The sequence below is a fragment of the Bubalus kerabau genome, chromosome 16, assembly GCF_029407905.1.
Source record: "Bubalus kerabau isolate K-KA32 ecotype Philippines breed swamp buffalo chromosome 16, PCC_UOA_SB_1v2, whole genome shotgun sequence".
Lineage (NCBI taxonomy): Eukaryota > Metazoa > Chordata > Mammalia > Artiodactyla > Bovidae > Bubalus > Bubalus kerabau.
The window spans coordinates 11,542,643-11,560,386 of NC_073639.1; the positions used below are offsets into that span (position 1 = coordinate 11,542,643).

Consider the following 17,744-nt stretch of genomic DNA (forward strand, 5'->3'; position numbering starts at 1 on the left):
AAAAAGAAAAATGTGTAGTTCAAGGCCCTGAGTAGTTAGTTTGAGACAGTGTTATTACATGAAAGTATTTAAAACATTTTCTTTTTCTTTTATTATTATTTTTTTTTAGTTCTACCAGTTTATTGCTACCAGCCCATCACCCTCCACCCTCATGCACACATGTTCAGTCATGTAACCGCATGGACTGCAGCCCGCCAGGTTCCTCTGTCCATGGACTTTTCCAGGCAAGAATACTGGTGTGGGTTGGCATTGCCTTCTCCAAAAACATTTTCTAAAAATTAACAAAAACATATATCGAATTTGGTAGTTAAAGTGTTTATTTAAATAGGAAATGAGAGAAATTCTCTCCTTTATTTTTGCATGGTATTTTGATTTAAAAGAAATCAAATAGCTTTATGTGTCAAAGCAAAATCTGATACACTGTAAAATATATGAGTCACATTTTGTTTTCTGTTTCTAATGTTCATGGTTGTTCAGAAATTCGCAGAATGAATTCTTACTGTTAATTCTCAAACCAAAATAATTCAACTGCTTCTTTATTGAGAGACTTTGGACTTAGCAGTTAACAAACATGTTGGTATTCTGTCTTGTTTAATGGTTGAGTTTTTTAATTCGATTTTTAAAATCTCCTAATATACAGTTAAATTAGTGAAAAGAGGCCTAGAATATAATTTAATTAGTTCTATAAATATTTTTTGAGTGTTTACTGTGTGTTCAGTTCCACGAATGAGATATGAGATTGTAGATTGTAGCTGTAGATTCCTTCAGCTACTAGTGAGGAAGGTAGAAAAATAAACTGTAAACTTTTAGTTTTGAAAAGCAAGTGTAAAATGAAAACCAGTTGAAAGAACAGTAAAATCTGTAAATGAAGCCTATGGGTTGACATGGCACATCAGATTTGGTGTATACTCAGCAATACTTAATATTAGTGTTACCAAGACAGTCCTAGATACAGGGCGGCAAAAGAGACACAGATGTAAAGAACAGACCTCTGGACTCTGAGAGAAGGTGAGGGTGGGATGATTTGAGAGAACAGCATTGCAGCATATACAACCACATGGAGAGCAGGTGACCCGTGCGAGTCAGTGCCTAAAGCAGGGCACCCAAAGCCGGCACTCTGGGACAACCCAGAGGGCTGGGGTGGTGAGGCAGGTGAAGGGTGTGGTTCAGGACGAGGGGGACACATACCGTATGTACCCCTGGCTGATTCATGTTGATGTGTGGCAAGAGACATCACAATATTGTAAACTAATTATCCTCCAATTAAAATAAATTAATTTTAAAAAGTACTAGTGTTACCTAGTGGTATTGGGTGAAACCCATTAAAAATAATTCTTAGTATAAAAGGTTTCATATTTTTAGAATAGTGCAACTTTGGTATATACCATTCTGTTTCAGAATTTTTCAAAAGGATGTGTACTGACGTGGCCTCAGGAGTCAGATCTTGGTTCAGGTTGCAACTCTGACATTTACTAGCTGTGTGACATTAGTCTATTTACTTAGTATTCTTAACCTCATTGGTAAAACAGTTTTTAAAATGTAGTGCTTATCTCATAGGGTTACTATGAAGATTAAGTAAAATAATCCATGTAAAACATTTAACATAAAACTGGGCACCTTATAAGCAATCACTAAATGCCAGTGTAATTATAATGTTTTTTAGTTGGTAGTGAATTTCTTACAAGTTGACCTACAGATGCCTTTTCCTTGCATAATACGTTGGCTTTCTAGAGGGCTTGTCAAGTTTATGAATGACTTCATTTGCATTCATCTTCCTGTCGTTGTTCAAGAAAAAAGAAAACATGAAAGATGATACTGTAATATACACTTCACTTTTTCTTTTTTCCATGTAATCACCCTATCCCAATTTTGATTGTATGGTTAAGTATAGACAAATCATTTGTAATGGCTAGTAATCACAGAAATTCTTCACATTTTCTAAAACTCTACCAAATTAGCACAGTATCAACTGGATAAAGTTTCTATTGTTAATTTCATGCTTCTTATACAATGCTTTAAGATCATAGTCCCTCAGCATAGATGTTGAATTGTGCTAAATCACAAGAATTTCTTAAATGCCATTCATTCATTCAGCAGACATTTATTAGGGGCCTACTGGGTAATTAGGTCTGTGATCACAAAATTGGAAGAATATGACACCTGCCCTTTGGGGCTGACATTATGAAGATCAAACAGACGTGGCAGTAACTAATTAGAGAAATAGATTAAGTGATGTGTTTATTTATTCATTCAACAAATATTTAGTGAGTGCCTACAACTTATTAGTCTTTGGAATATAGCAGTGAGAAAGATAACATATTGCCTGCCCTTTTGTACCATATTGTTCAGTGAGAGAGATGAATAGTAAATAAGAAACTAAAAAAATAAACATATAACTTGTGATAATATATCATATAACAAATAATATAATACTTGTGGTATATACCATAAAGAAAAAGCTTAGGCTATGATTAAAGCATTTAATATTTTATCTGTTTGTGTGTATAAATTTTTAATATTAATTTTATTGAGATATTATTGATGTATAACATTGCTTTCTAGTGTTCAACAAAATGATTCAATATTTGTGTGTTATGAAATGACGGCCCCAAATCTAGTTAGCAGCTGCCACCATACATAGTTATAATTGTTTTTTTACTCTGTAGCCCAAGGGAAATGCCTTATTTTGCTACTTTGGAAAGGTTGAACAGTGCCTAACCCAAGGAAATTACATTTGATTTTAGTCTTTAAGAATGAGTAGTAGTTCACCAAGGAGGGAGCAGGATGACAGAAAGGGGTTACAGAGATACAAAGCAGCGTGAACAAAAGATCTTGATGTTATTGGAGTATAGCACGTGCACTCAGCTTAACTCAGAAGGTAGAGTTCAGTATGTGTGCAAGAGACTGTGAGTGATACCCACGGAGAGATAAGACTGGAGGCAGAGTATATGAACAGTCCGTAACGTCTTGTAAGTCAGATGGACTTTTATCTTTGGGATAGTGGTGCCCACAAGGCGGTTGCCAAACCAGGAGCAGCAGTCTTACCTGAGAACTTGTTAAAAAGGCATATCTTGGGCTCAGCTCCAGAGCTATAGAAACAGGAACTATGTGGGCAGGAGCCCAGCAGTCTGTGTTTTTACAGGTACTCGAGGTGATCTTAGTGGCTCTTCAAGTTGGAGATCCACTGCTTTAGAGAAAGGAGAACCACTAGAAAATTGTAAGGAGAGTAGTGACTTGGTCAGGTTTTAGATTGGAATTGAGTGAGGGGAGGGGGATTCTAGAGAGAAAGAGAACAGTTTGGATAGTGTTAGAATAATTGAGCAAAGAAATAATAAAGCATGGAACCCAAGATAGTCACAGTAGAAGAAAAAAACAAATTTGAAGATACTTGAAAGGCTTATTATCTGAGTAGATAATGTTTTGGAGGGAGAAGAAAAAGCTGTCCAGATGACTGCCCCATTTCTGAATTAGTTAACTGGAGGAAAGTTTACATCCATCATCAGAAAAGCAAGCAAGGCAGCAAGTTTAAGAGAAGCAATTCTTCATTTTTTATATATATATATTATATATATAATATGTAATACATATAATATATAGTATTATAATTATATAACATTATAATATATAATATAATATATATAATGTATTTTTATATATTTATTTTATATACATATATATATATATAAATAATGTTTGCATTCCCCGAGGCAGACGTTTTGGACCTGAGGCCCTGGAGGTGGTCATGATAGTCAGTTGAGGTAGCTGAAGTCTAGCTCATCTGGTCTGAGTTAAATCAAAAACAAGGGCCTGGGACTGAATCATGAGGATAGCCAACACTGCCCATGTCGACAGATGAGAAAAGCCTTCCATTAAAAACTGAGAAGGAGAATCAGAAATGTAGAAAGAAAATCTGGAGGGATGTTATCAAGGAAGCTTAGAGAAAATAGAGTTAGAAACCTAAGTACCACAGTGCTGAGAGGTGAAGTGATGAAGTGATGACAGGTGAGTGATGGAGGTGGTAATTTTAGCCAAAACATTTTTGGTGGTGTACCTATAATAGACAGATGAGAGATTAGTTAAGAAGTGAAAGTGAGGTAAGTAAGCAAAAGTAACAAATTTACTTGATTCTTTCAAGCCATTTACACTGTTGATCTCACATTGCCTGCGTATTCCTGGCTACCTAAAAATAATTAAACAAGACCAACCCTGCTTACTAGTCATTATTCCATTAATGATTCAGAAAGAGTCAGACCTACGGTTTATTGTGATTCAGAGAATCATAGACTGTACCATAGATGTTACGGGGTTTCTAGGAGTGGGCAAACAGAAGCTAGTGCCATCTGCTACTGAAGTGGGATATTTATGAGGTTTATGAATGCGTCCGCATTGTCTACTCACTTCATATAACTGATTTTCAGCAAACACTGTGTTTCCTATGCTAAATTGTAGTCTGTGGCTATATGTTAGTTCTTAAAGTACATCAGTGACACAGCTGAGTAGATAGTAGTATGTTAGAATTCTAACTACTAACTTTCAAGGATGGAGAGTTTGCAGATGACGTCATAACTGGTGATGTTAGCCTTTTACTTTTATTGTTAGAGTATTCATAGTGCCATGTTTTGAGTGCTGCCACATTTCTTCAGCTGTTTATAAATGGCTGAATAATATACATTCCAGAATATTACATCTGTTTCACAAGTGAAAATATTATATCTCTGCTGTCATGTCCTAAAATACAGCCATTCTTTGGGGGCACTGAGAATTGTAATGACCACTTCAAAACTGTATCAAAGGTCATTTTATCGTCTGCTGCAGGTGCTTCTTACTTTATAAAGTTTATCTTTTTTTAAGTAGGAGAAGCTGTATTTTTTAAGTATTAAATATTGTTAATTCCTGAATTCACTCTTATATAAAAAATGCTGTAAAAATCTGAATGCAGAGTCAGTACGTGGAACTGAATAAAGCTTTGCTGCCCATTGTGGTAACCACTAGTCATGTGTGGCTATTGATCACTGGAAATGTGGCTAGTCTAAATTGAGAATTGCTGTATGTATAAGATGTATCCCAGATTTCTAAGATTTAATGCAAAATAATTATATATTGATTATATGTTTAAATGGTATTTTGATTAAATATATAAAATTGAAAATTAATTTTTCCTGTTTTTTTAAATGCAGCTACTAAAACATTTTAAACTATGTATCTGGCTTGCATTATACTCCTGCTGGACATCACTGGTATAAAATCTGAAGGTTATTTTTGTTGCCTAGAATTTTTTTGGCTCAGACATCTCAGTATTGAACATGGACATATTTTAATACTGAAACACTATGCAAATTTCTATTATAGTTAGCAGATTTACATCCAAGATAGGCTTAGGGTTAAATTCAAATCTATAAAAGAAACTTCAAAATATTAATACTAAGTTCAAAACTGAATTAATCTTTTACCATGTAAACTGTTACTTCTCCAATATGATCAAGGTCAACATTGAAATATGGGTGTCACCCTTCACCTCTCACATTGGTAATCAGTTGGTGGTATAAGTAATAACTTACATCTTAGTTCACTTCAGTTCAGTTCAGTCACTCAGTCGTGTCCGACTCTTTGCGACCCCATGAACCACAGCATGCCAGAGCTCCCTGTCCATCACTAACTCCCAGAGTTCACTCAAACTCATGTCCATCGAATTGGTGATGCCATCCAGCCATCTCATCCTCTGTCATCTCCTCCTTCTCCAGCCCTCAATCTTTCCCAGCATCAGCGTCTTTTCAAATGAGTCTGTTCTTTGCATCAGGTGGCCAAAGTATTGGAGTTTAAGCTTCAACATCAGTCCTTCTAATGAACACCCAGGACTGATCTCCTTTAGGATGGACTGGTTGGATCTCCTTGCAGTCCAAGGGACTCTCAAGAATCTTTTCCAACACCACAGTTCAAAAGCATCAATTCTTCGGCACTCAGCTTTCTTTATAGTCCAACTCTCACATCCATACGTGACCACTGGAAAAACCATAGCCTTAACTAGACAGACCTTTTATGACAAAGTAATGGCTCTGCTTTTTAATATGCTGTCTAGGTTGGTCATAACTTTCCTTCCAAGGAGTAAGCATCTTTTAATTTCATGGCTGCAATCATCATCTGCAGGGATTTTGAAGCCCAGAAAAATTAAGTCAGCCACTGTTTCCACTGTTTCCCTATCTATTTGCCATGAAGTGATGGGACCAGATGCCATGATCTTCTTTTTCTGAATGTTGAGCTTTAAGCCCACTTGTTCACTCTCCTCTTTCACTTTCATCAAGAGGCTTTTGAGTTCCTCTTCACTTTCTGCCATAAGGGTGGTGTCATCTGCATATCTGAGGTGATTGATATTTCTCCTGGCAATCTTGATTCCAGCTTGTGCTTCTTCCAGCCCACCGTTTCTCATGATGTACTCTGCATGTAAGTTAAATAAGCAGGGTGATAGTATACAGCCTTGCCATACCCCTTTTCCTATTTGGAACCAGTCGGTTGTTCCATGTCCAGTTCTAACTGTTGCTTCCTGACCTGCATACAGGTTTCTCAAGAGGCAGGTCAGGTGGTCTGGTATTCCCATCTCTTTCAGAGTTTTCCACAGTTGATTGTGATCCACACAGTCAAAGGCTTTGGCATAGTCAATAAAGCAGAAATAGATGTTTTTCTGGAACTCTCTTGCTTTTTCCATGATCCAGTGAATGTTGGCAATTTGATCTCTGGTTCCTCTGCCTTTTCTAAAACGAGCTTGAACATCTGGAAGTTCATGGTTCACGTATTGCTGAAGCCTGGCTTGTAGAATTTTAAGCATTACTTTACTGGCGTGTGAGATGAGTGCAATTGTGCGGTAGTTTGAGCATTCTTTGGCATTGCCTTTCTTTGGGATTGAAATGAAAACGGACCTTTTCCAGTCCTGTAGCCACTGCTGAGTTTTCTAAATTTGCTGACATACTGAGTGCAGCACTTTCACAGCATCATCTTTTAGGATTTGAAATAGCTCAACTGGAATTCCATCACCTCCACTAGCTTTGAACTTACATCTTAAATCTTTGTGAAATCTGTCCCTCTTCTTCACTTCTGCTGCTACCTTCTTGATCGGGGTTCTCAGTATCTCTCACATAAGCTATTACAATCATCTTGAAAACAGTGATAGTCAGTTGCTCAGTCATGTCTGACTCTGTGACCCCATGAGCTGTAGCCTGTCAGGCTCCTTTGCCCATGGAATTCTCCAGGCAAGAGTACTGCACTGGGTTGCCATTTTCTTCTCCAGGGGATCTTCCTAACCCAGGGATTGAACCTGGGTTTCCTGCATTGCAGACGTATTTTTTACCATTTGAGCATCAGAGAAGCCTTATAGTCATCTTAGAGATGACTTTTTACCTCCTTAGTCTCCAAAGGGATATCTCATCTCATTTTCCCTAGAACCTAGCATAGAACAGAACTGATAGTAAAACCTGTATAAGTAAATCTTATCAAAGTTTGTTGATTGAATGGATGATAGAGCTGCTGATAGTAATCAAAAGTTGCAGAATGAAAAGAGACTTTTACCCTATGTAATGTACATGTATACAATTGAACACACAGAGTAAGTACAGATGTAATTCTCTGGCTGAACTTGTCAGTGCTTAAAAGAAATATTCAACATTTGCATCCATATTCACTAGTTCAAGTTTTTCTTTATTGGATATTCTTGGAAGTGGTGATATAATAAGTGTTCTATTTTGCCAAGAATTTTGATTTGCCAATATAAGTTTATGGCAGTCAGTCCAGGGAATCGTTGGTGCCATGAAGACAGCTCCTTGTTTTTATCTGAAGTCCCTGTGGGATTAAACTACATCTGGCAATAAGTAGGGATTCTGGTCTGGCCATCTTCAAAGGCAAGAGACTGCTAGTATTTATCAGATCTATGCGGATAAGCAAATGGGAAGGGATTAAATTTTTTTGGTTTTGTTTTCCTTTTAATAAACAACTATAAAATTAAAACCTCCAGCTTTCCAACAGCAAATTAATACATTTTTCTATGATTGTTAAAGAGGAAATCTATTCTTTTGTTTCCTATACTTAGGCAGATAAAGAATTTTGGGTTAGTATTTTATTTTCTTAAGTATGTATTTTTATAACTAGTTTATCTTAGAGAACATTATAGCCATTTAGAATACCTCAAATTAATTTTCTAGGGATCCTTTACTAATTCTTTGTAAAGGGTTGGGCATTGAGTACAGTGGTTTAAAACATTTTAACATCAATATGTATTTGAATATCATGATTGGTATTTAGAAGCTTCTGTTGCTATTTATCCATGTGGGAAAGTTTATGCAGAATTTCTTTCAGAGGAAACTCTTGAACTAAGGAAGACAGCTACCCCTTCCAAGTGAAGGTGGGCTTACCTCCCATAGAGACTCGTTGTGTCTTTCACACAGGCATTTGTTTGCTCACATTTTAAAGAGATTATTAGTCCTATCACTCGGTTCAGCTGTTGTTGAAGTATGTAGCTCTGCATTTACGGACAAAATAAAATGGCTGCATTCCAGGTACTTGTCACAGAATGTAATCTAGAATTTACCATCAAATGCCTTACCTAAGAGAAATACTATTTATGCAGGATTGCCTGAAGAATATGTAGTTTCTCCATTTGTCCATACTTCAGATCTACCCCAGGATTAAGTCAGTCCCTCTGAGAGTCACATACCTGGATTCCATCATATTGCCACGGGAGGAATTTCTTATCTCAGGAATAGAAATAATGTGTTTTTCTAGGCCATCTGGTTTGTTTTTACATTATAGTCACTTTTGACTCTTCTAAGTGTTCTTGTTTCTTTCTTTATGTTGCCTGTTAGAAAGCTTAACGTCAAATACATGGCATACCTCTCACAAGTCTACAGAATTTCATGGCACAGTTTTTATGTACTTCTTACCCTTAGTTTCGCATCACCATACTTATGTTAAATTTATTTTATATTGATACCTATTCATTACTATAAGTATTGTGAACTGCTTTCTGAACCAGGGCATGCAAAGTGTAAGCAAATGATAAATTAGATGGGTATATTCTAATTTTAATTGTTCTCTAGCGTTCCTTATTAGATTTTTTTAAAAAGCTCCATCTCCCTAAGTGTGTTGCACTATAGCTAGTTTAACATATCTGTACATTGTGAATTCCTAGATTTTAGATTAAGAGTGACCTAAGGTTGAAATGTTAATTAAATGTTTTAATGTTCTGTAGCTCTAAAGAAAATAGTTGGATAAAATGTCAGCGTATAGGACTATTTTAAACATTAGAAAAAAATCATCTCTCTGCAAAGAAGGGTAATTGTACAAGTTTGCCTAATCCTTTTGATCTTGGCGCACAGCAATACAGACTTCAGTTGAGATTAAAACTATGAATTTCAAAGGAAACATGGCCTTCAGTGTATAAAATATATAACAGCTGGTTGACTACTCCATTTAAAACTACACAATAACAATCGTAGACAGAATGATTCTCCTGCCAAAAGATGCACAAGTGCTTGATGGTTATATCAGGATATGATACTAACTCACTTTTCTTTAGTAATGGTATAAATGTAGCAGTGAGCAGTGTGCTATTTGGCTGCACAATCTCTCTTTTGCCCAGCAGTTCAAGGGCAGTTTAAAGCACAGAACTCCTTTAGTGATTTCTCTATCTGCCTCTCAGTCCGCTCTTCAGTATGTTGTTGACTAAATTTCATTCTTTTAACTGTCAGATATAATTTTTATTCTTAGCATCCCACAGTTTTTTCTAGATCCTTAATGGTCTTTTATTTCCCCCCTTGGCATTCATAAATGGTTGTTCTTCATGTCAGAGCTTCACGCGTACTGTTTAAGCCCCAAAGTTAAACTTTTCTCTGTAGCTATATAAAATCTGTTTTACATTTTTGTTATATATTTACATTAAGGTAAATATCTGAATTCGGAACCATTTTGTAATATATTTGTAATCAATATGGGAGAATGTTAAGCTCATGTTAGATTATAGTTCATCAAATAGTATTTTCACTGCTGTGTTTCACCTGAACAAGTAATCCTTAAATAGGATAATTAAATGAATTTTTTTTTAAAAAAAAGGATTAATGTGAATTTGTCACATCTTGAAAAATCCCATTTGGAAAGCATATTCACATTCTGAATTTGTATCTGTCCAGTATGAAAAAAAAATGTTGATTTTTCTCTTGACCTTTCTTTCTCTCAAAATTTGATGTAACAGCAATTTTTCTTTTCTATTTTTTCAGTTTATTTCAGAAAAGGAAATTATAGGTAGATTAAAAATTTGCTGGAGTTACTTGGCTTTTTCATGAATTCAGAGCCAGCATTTAAGGAGTTAATGTATCTTATTAGAGGGACAGGAAATCTGGCAACTATTGCAGAAACTAGACCTAATGGTGCACACAAACAATTTGTCAGTCTTCTTAAATGTGAATAGCTTTCCGCAAAGTGGCTGCTCTTGCTTTGTTTGAACAGGCTAAACTTTTCCTTTTTGGACTTTAAATCTTAGAAGTGAAATGTGATCCACATATTCAATCAAAATCATTTAATTCAAAGCATATTTTGATTGGAACAAAGTTGACATGGAAAGAAACTCTAGAATAAAAAAGTTGAAAGGACTTTATATCATATATTTAGCAGGAAAATTTGAAACAGTTCTAATTAGGCTGAAAAAAACGGCTTTCTTCAATGTAAATTACAAAGGTCATATATCAATGTTAAGGAAACATTACCACTAGTGTTTGAAATCCAGCACATGCAAACATAACAGACCAGTTCATTTTAAATCTGTTTGTGTGTGCGTGTGTGCGTGCGTGCGTGTGTGTGTCATAAGAAGGCCTTATTACATGTATTTAAAATGAAAAATACTTCAAAATTCTAAGCTCATAATGTTGTATATTAACATTTTTGCCAATCCAAACGTTAACTCCTTTGAAACTTAGTACTATCTACACTCAAATGAATTAAGACTCTTAATTACATGTACAAAAAGTCACAAAACTAATTCTTATGCTTTAAACTATTAAAATATGATTAAATGCACCTTATAATTAAATGCATATCAAGTCAAGAGAGTTAGTTAGTGATTTTTATTTTATTTGAAACTTACAGCTATGGCATTTTGTATATTGGAACAGAATCAGGCCTTCTCAAAGCCTGGGATTAGAAATAGTGAGGTAGGGGTACAGAGATGTGTACCTGGGCTGTAGAAACCTATTTCCTTCTGGTTATATAATTATTTCTATACTTAAATAAAATTTGACCTGATTATTTGATTTTTATAAAAATTATTTATGCTATAGATACCAGTAGCTTTTGTTTAGCTGCTTTTCTAAAATTGCATGATATGAGAAGATTTAGCAAAAGTGTAAGTAAATATTAACATTAATCTGGGAATTACAAGTATGAGAAACACAGATAATACACAATTAAGATTTCCTGATCATGAGGTAAACAATTATCTGATAATTTCTTTTGTTCACTGACATTGGTTTTCTTGATTTTACCTAAATTTTGCATTAGAAAAAATTTGATTTTTTGAAAATAAAAGGCAATTGCTAGAATATTTCTAAAGCATGATTAGACTAATAAACATATGATTGCTTTATATTTTAGAATTTTTATTCTCAAACAGCTTAGAATTTCTTTGAAAAAGCAAATGATTTCTGCCTAAGTTACTGTATTATTTGACTCCACTATATGAGACAAGAATAATTTTGTGTAACATTTTTTAGCAATAAATAATTCATTTCCTTAATGGGTTAGTTTCAGGAAAACATAGATTGTGATCTTTCAGTGAGATTTATTGTTAGACACATATTCATATATGTTATAATTATTTCTGACACAGGGCTACACAAATGAGTTATTTATGAATAATTTACTATTTTCTTTATAATATTAAGCCTTTAATTTGTTGATGTTCTGCATGTGGACCAAACAAATGAAAGTTACTAATAAGTGTTTGTATTTGACATCTGTATACTGTACTTTTTAGCATATCTCAAGTGTTTTAGACTCTGCTTAATAGATCTCATTAAAAAAACAGATATCAGCCCCAAGACAGTTTGTCAAGACTAATATGAGTCCCCCTGGATTGGACTGACAATTCATGTGAGGCTTCATACAGTAGTCTTTTCATAGACTTATTTGAACCTTAACAATTGAGCATTAGTTACTGATTTATTTCATAATAACTCAGATGAGTTGAATATTATTGTATTGTGTTGGACATTTCAGTGGATTTTCTTTTTCACAAATTTTACTCAGAGCACACTTTGGATGTAAATGATGTCTAGCCTGCTAGGGGAATGCTAACGATTGATTGGTTAGGTTTGAGAGCAGCATGGGAAGAATGTTACTATCCCCTAGCTGCAAACCGTATTTAACTCTGGTCTTAATGAGGACTGTCTGTCTTTAAAGGCTTTGAAAAATCTCAGATGCTTAGCATTCCACTGGCATATTTTTATATTTTTTGTGATGCAAAATGTATAATAAACAAGTATTTAAAGAGTATCTTTAAAAATCTTATGAAAGGGAAATTAAATAATTTTTAATTTAATGGTTTTGAATCTCAAAAACAGAAGTTATAAAATGTATTCCCAGGGTTTTCCATTTTGAATTATTTGTATTTTTTTACCCTTAATACCTTCCTCCTGCTTGTCCTTACCTCTTCTATCAAGTCTTCAGTAACTGCATTTGTTTATTATCATATACTGTTGGTTAGGCAGTTGTCACTCACTGGTATCAAAAGAATGTTAAAGTCCTGAACAGACTTTGTACTAAAGTGATTTTTAAACTCTTGGGAATTCCCATATATCCCTGGTAGTTGTCCTTGTGTGTTCCCTTTAAAAGCTCTGTTGTGACAAAGAGCTGAAGACTGCTTTAGCTTTTTAAAATGTGTTTAAAATTTATTCATAAAAGTAACGTGTGTATCAACCTCTGGAAGAGATTTTGCCAATAATGTGATAAATTGCGGATTGGCCAGTGTAACAGGGAAAGGGGAGGCCCGAACCGTGACACTGTGGCCATTTCTGCACGCACGTTTGTGACATGATGTGAACATACTGCCTGTCATTTCAGCATTTTTGCTGAACATTTTGAGGTGGTGTCAGATGTAAAGGTTTGAGCATCTAAATCTAACCAACTTCACCATTTTGAATGTGCGTAAAAAAGTAATCAACATTAGAAAGGCTCACAATTCTGTTTGATAACACATAAAATAAAACTGCCCTAGTTTTTAGAGCTTTAATATTGAGAAAATTTGTACTGCATCATTTGCTGAACCTTCTGGAATTTTATAGTCTGAAATCACAACACCACCGACACTCAGGAGACTCCTGACTGTTTTATCTTATTAAACAATTTTAAAATCATTAATTTTTAATTAGCTTAGATGCAGGGTTTCTTTTTATCGTTTCAATAGTGTGTATATATGAACTAAACGTTTTTTATTTAAACTACTGGCCAGAGTATTATTTACATAAATAAGTGTAGGTTCTTCTTTACAGTACCTACTGTGAGTTTGCTTCATAGATTCACACATTTTTGTAGACTCAGAGATATTGCTTGCTCATCTATTATCGTAGAGCTTTTCAGCAGCTTATTAACTCAGATTTTGAACAACAACTAAAAAGGATGTAAGCTCAAAGATATGTACAGGTCCTTCTCTGATTGAAAGTTCTAATTAAGTGAATTGGAGAAAATTAACTGAAATTAGCTGTCAGAAAGTCACATTTAAATGAGTGATGAGCTAGTCTGGCAGTAAACATTTAAATGATATAAATTGCCATTTAAGTGTATGGTTTAATGTTTGTCATGCATTAATGTGACATGAGACTGCAGTGACAATCAAGCAGCTTGCTCTAATTTGAACATATTTAGGGCTTTTGTGTAGAGAGCGCTGCACACAAATTAAGACAATTGCTGTTTTTATGTGTCACTTTAAACATGTACTCCACCCCCACCCCACACTCCCATCACTACCCAAGGCCTCAATTAATGAAACAGACGTATCATTTTTTGTGTGCTAGCATCAGTAGTTCCTGGATTTTCAGATTAATTTTAAATCTATGAGCTAAAAATAGGAATTTACTGAAAGTTATTACAGTCCCTTGTCTTCCTATGTCAAATAAAATAGGAGGAAGTTTTGTGCTCTCTTAGCTGTTTACTAAATTTATAAGTATAGTGAGTTTTATAAGAGATGCTTTAAACAGTAACTTTTCCATTGAAACTAGCTAAATATTTTTAAGGCTTATTTCAGTCCAGGTATACTTTGAAATATGAGAATTGTCTAGAGTTTTATTTTTACACTTTATGATATATGATATATTATGAAGCCATGTTAAATGTTATTAAAGGAAATATATTATTTGAATTTAACCATAAACAGTTTTCTTATTCATAGGCCCTCATTTTAATAAAGCACATATGTACACAAGTGTATACCTGTGAACTTCTGGAACATCTTTTGTCACAAGATTATTTATATATCTTATTGGTTGCTTGCTAGACAAGTTAGTCAATTTTGTTTTAAAACCAGCAGTTTTCTTTTCATAATATTGATAATACAGCATTAAGCCACACCAAAAATGCATCCCAGTCATACACTTATGACTCTGAAAATAAGAATTTCAGTGTGATACATTACCTGATGTAACTTGGTACACTTCAAATTAAACTTCAGAGTTTGAGAGCTCTGTTATTCAAACAACATTACTTATTGATAGACTAGCCCATCATGGTTTTATGTTGGAATAATTTTTAACAACATTAAATAATATACAAATGAATACTTTTCTTTAAAAAAAAAACAAGTCTCTGCTTATGAAAACTCTTTAGCTTTTTAAACTTTATTAAGTTCAGCAAACATTTATTGGCGCCTATGGTGTTTTAGGTACAGTGCTTGTAACTCTGGGAATATGGTGATGAATTGGAAGTGATCTTGAGCCCAGCATTTCTACTGAAAACTTAATTATGTTCATTCATTATTTATTGGACACTGTTATGTTTATAGCATCAAATATTCAGTCCAATTTGATATTATTACATAGAATAATAATTCAGTAATTACAAGGATCACTCCCAAGGTCTAATCTGTTGGTATAAAAACTCAGTTGAAGTAACCAAATGATGTGGTTACGGTTGTTGCAGTGGGCAGCAAAATGTTTTAATTCTGGAAAAATTATAAATATTTCAAGTGAATAGTCAGTGTTTAATATTTTCACATTGGCTGTTTCAAACCAGCCTTTACATTGTATGACCTCATTTCTTTGAAACATAAATTGAGTACCTGCCAGGTCCTGAGTTACAAATGTGACCAAGATAGACCCAGTCCTGGCCTTCACAGTGCTTATAGTACACGTAGATGAATACTGAGATATAAACAATCTGTTGTAATTCAGTGTGACAAGTGCTGCTGAGTCTCTCATTATAAAAAAGGAGAACAAATTCTAGTGGAAAATAAGGACTTCAGATTAACTTGGTTCACAGTTTAGAGTTAAACTTCAATGCTTATTCTAAATTTCTCTCTTATCTTTTAAAAATAGAACTCAGCATAATAATGAAAACTACATTTTTTTTTCAGGCCCTGGAGAGTGAGTTTGTTTCCTGCCAGCTTCACCAGTGGATTGACCTCATTTTTGGCTATAAACAGCAAGGACCAGAGGCTGTTCGAGCCCTCAATGTATTCTATTACCTGACCTATGAAGGAGCTGTTAATCTGAATTCAATAACTGATCCTGTATTGAGAGAGGTAGGTTACCTGATTGAGTCTAACATGTATCTCTAGACCAGAAGCTGTTAAATGCCATCTTCCCCACGCTTTCATTTTACTGATGATGAAACTGAAATGGCAGCCCACTCCAGTGTTCTTGCCTGGAGAATCCCAGGGATGGGGGAGCCTGGTGGGCTGCTGTCTATAGGGTCGCACAGAGTCGGACACGACTGAAGTGACTTAGCAGCAGCAGCCGCAGCAGCAAACTGAAACCAGCCGGGTAAAGTAATGTAAGCAGGATAGCCTTTAAGTTAGTGACCTACCTGGGACTTGATGTTTGACTCAATATAAAATGAGAACTTTTTCAATTTGACCCCTTTAAGGGGACAATAATCATATTTATTATTTCTATAACCTTTAAGGCTATTCACTAGTTTAACGAACTAGGAAAATAATTTGTTAAAGAAATAAGATTATAAGCATATAATATGATAAACACATATTTATGTACAAGTACACTGACTCGATGGACGTGAGTCTGAGTGAACTCCGGGAGTTGGTAATAGACAGGGAGGCCTGGCGTGTTGCGATTCATGGAGTCGCAAAGAGTCGGACACGACTGAGCGACTGAACTGAACTGAACACGTATAACCAAACAGAAGTTAAGAATAAAGTCTGCAGCTTTCGTACATCAGCATACTTGGTGCTGGACATTATTGAGAACTGTTTTATCCTTCTCATTGATTTTCTTAAATAAAACTCAACACACAGTTTTGACAAATACAGTATTCACCAAAAAGCCTGTGTATGGCCTTAAATTTTTTTAACTATTTTAATTTAATTATTCTTCTTCCAGTTAACATACCTCATATATAAAGATGTATGTATGTTAGTGAAATTGAACAGATAAAACCTTATACGTCTGTACAATTTTAGAAGAGAACATTATTGAAACCAGGGAGTTTTGATTCATAGGGAAAGTTGTATATCACTGTAAAGGGAACATCATTTGTAGTAAGTAAGGTTTGTTGTTTTTCACTGGCACTTGATGTATTTCTTTATAATTCTATTTATGACCTTATCATGTTGACAGTATATGAAAGTACATATTTAAATATATTTGCCAGCATGTATCGTCACCTGGTTTATGTGCTAGATAAAGAAGATGGGTACACAAACAAAAGCACTGCTCATTTGATGCAGTTATCTTAAATCACATAGGTTGCAATTGCTGGTTTTTAGTTTATTTTTGAACGGGATCAGATGGGCTCTAAAAGACACAATTTTTCAGTTCTTTGAAAATGTTCCTTCTAGGGGACATTTTGTTTTATTGGAGCAACAACTGACTGCATAACACAAAATATACACCGAGTTCCGTGTATGAAACTGAGGTTGGAGCAAACATGCAATTGTTTACAAAACAGTAAATAATTCATTATTACAATAGAATTGAATAGGCCCATTTACTTTCTTTTTTATTGTTTTAACCAAGTTTGAATAGTGGTACTATAAGTGTCCATAATTATTTAATACCTGCTTCTGTGTTTTAGTTATTATCCATATCTACTTCTGTGACTGGAATTAGTATATATTTGGCTTTGTCATGTCCTGTTTACTTAACATATGAGCATATATTATTTTATGGTGCTATAAAATCTGAGTAGTTTTAATTTTGAAATTCCATTATATTCTGTAGAGTTGCAAATGAAAATGTACTTAATACTATTTCTCCCAATGTGAGGGTCCTATTCCTTTTTTTAAAACTTGTGTGTCCAAGTCAATATAGCTGAACCTTTCCCATCATTCAAGTTTGTGCAAGCTATGATCAGAAAGGATGGCTCTCTGTAGCTCTGTGATGCTGTTAGTTAAAAAGTGAGTCATTCCACCAGCTAGGTGTTTTCTCTACAGATCAGTGTCATTGGCTCTTTGTGTTTATTCTCGATTGACCCACCCTGCTTCTCACACCTCAGTTATTTACCAAAGGAGTTTATCATATCCCGTTGGCAGTATAATCTTAAAA

At 34.6% G+C, this 17,744-nt stretch overlaps 1 protein-coding gene across 9 annotated transcripts in view; it reads left to right on the forward strand.

Annotated features, from left to right (window-relative positions):
• Positions 1 to 17,744, forward strand: part of LRBA (LPS responsive beige-like anchor protein) — a 746,530-nt gene that overhangs the window by 646,455 nt on the left and 82,331 nt on the right. For all 9 annotated transcript variants that reach the window (XM_055550583.1, XM_055550584.1, XM_055550586.1 and 6 more), the window contains exon 48: positions 15,596 to 15,763. In XM_055550583.1, the coding sequence (XP_055406558.1) occupies positions 15,596 to 15,763 (168 nt within the window). The remainder of the gene's footprint in view (positions 1 to 15,595; positions 15,764 to 17,744) is intronic.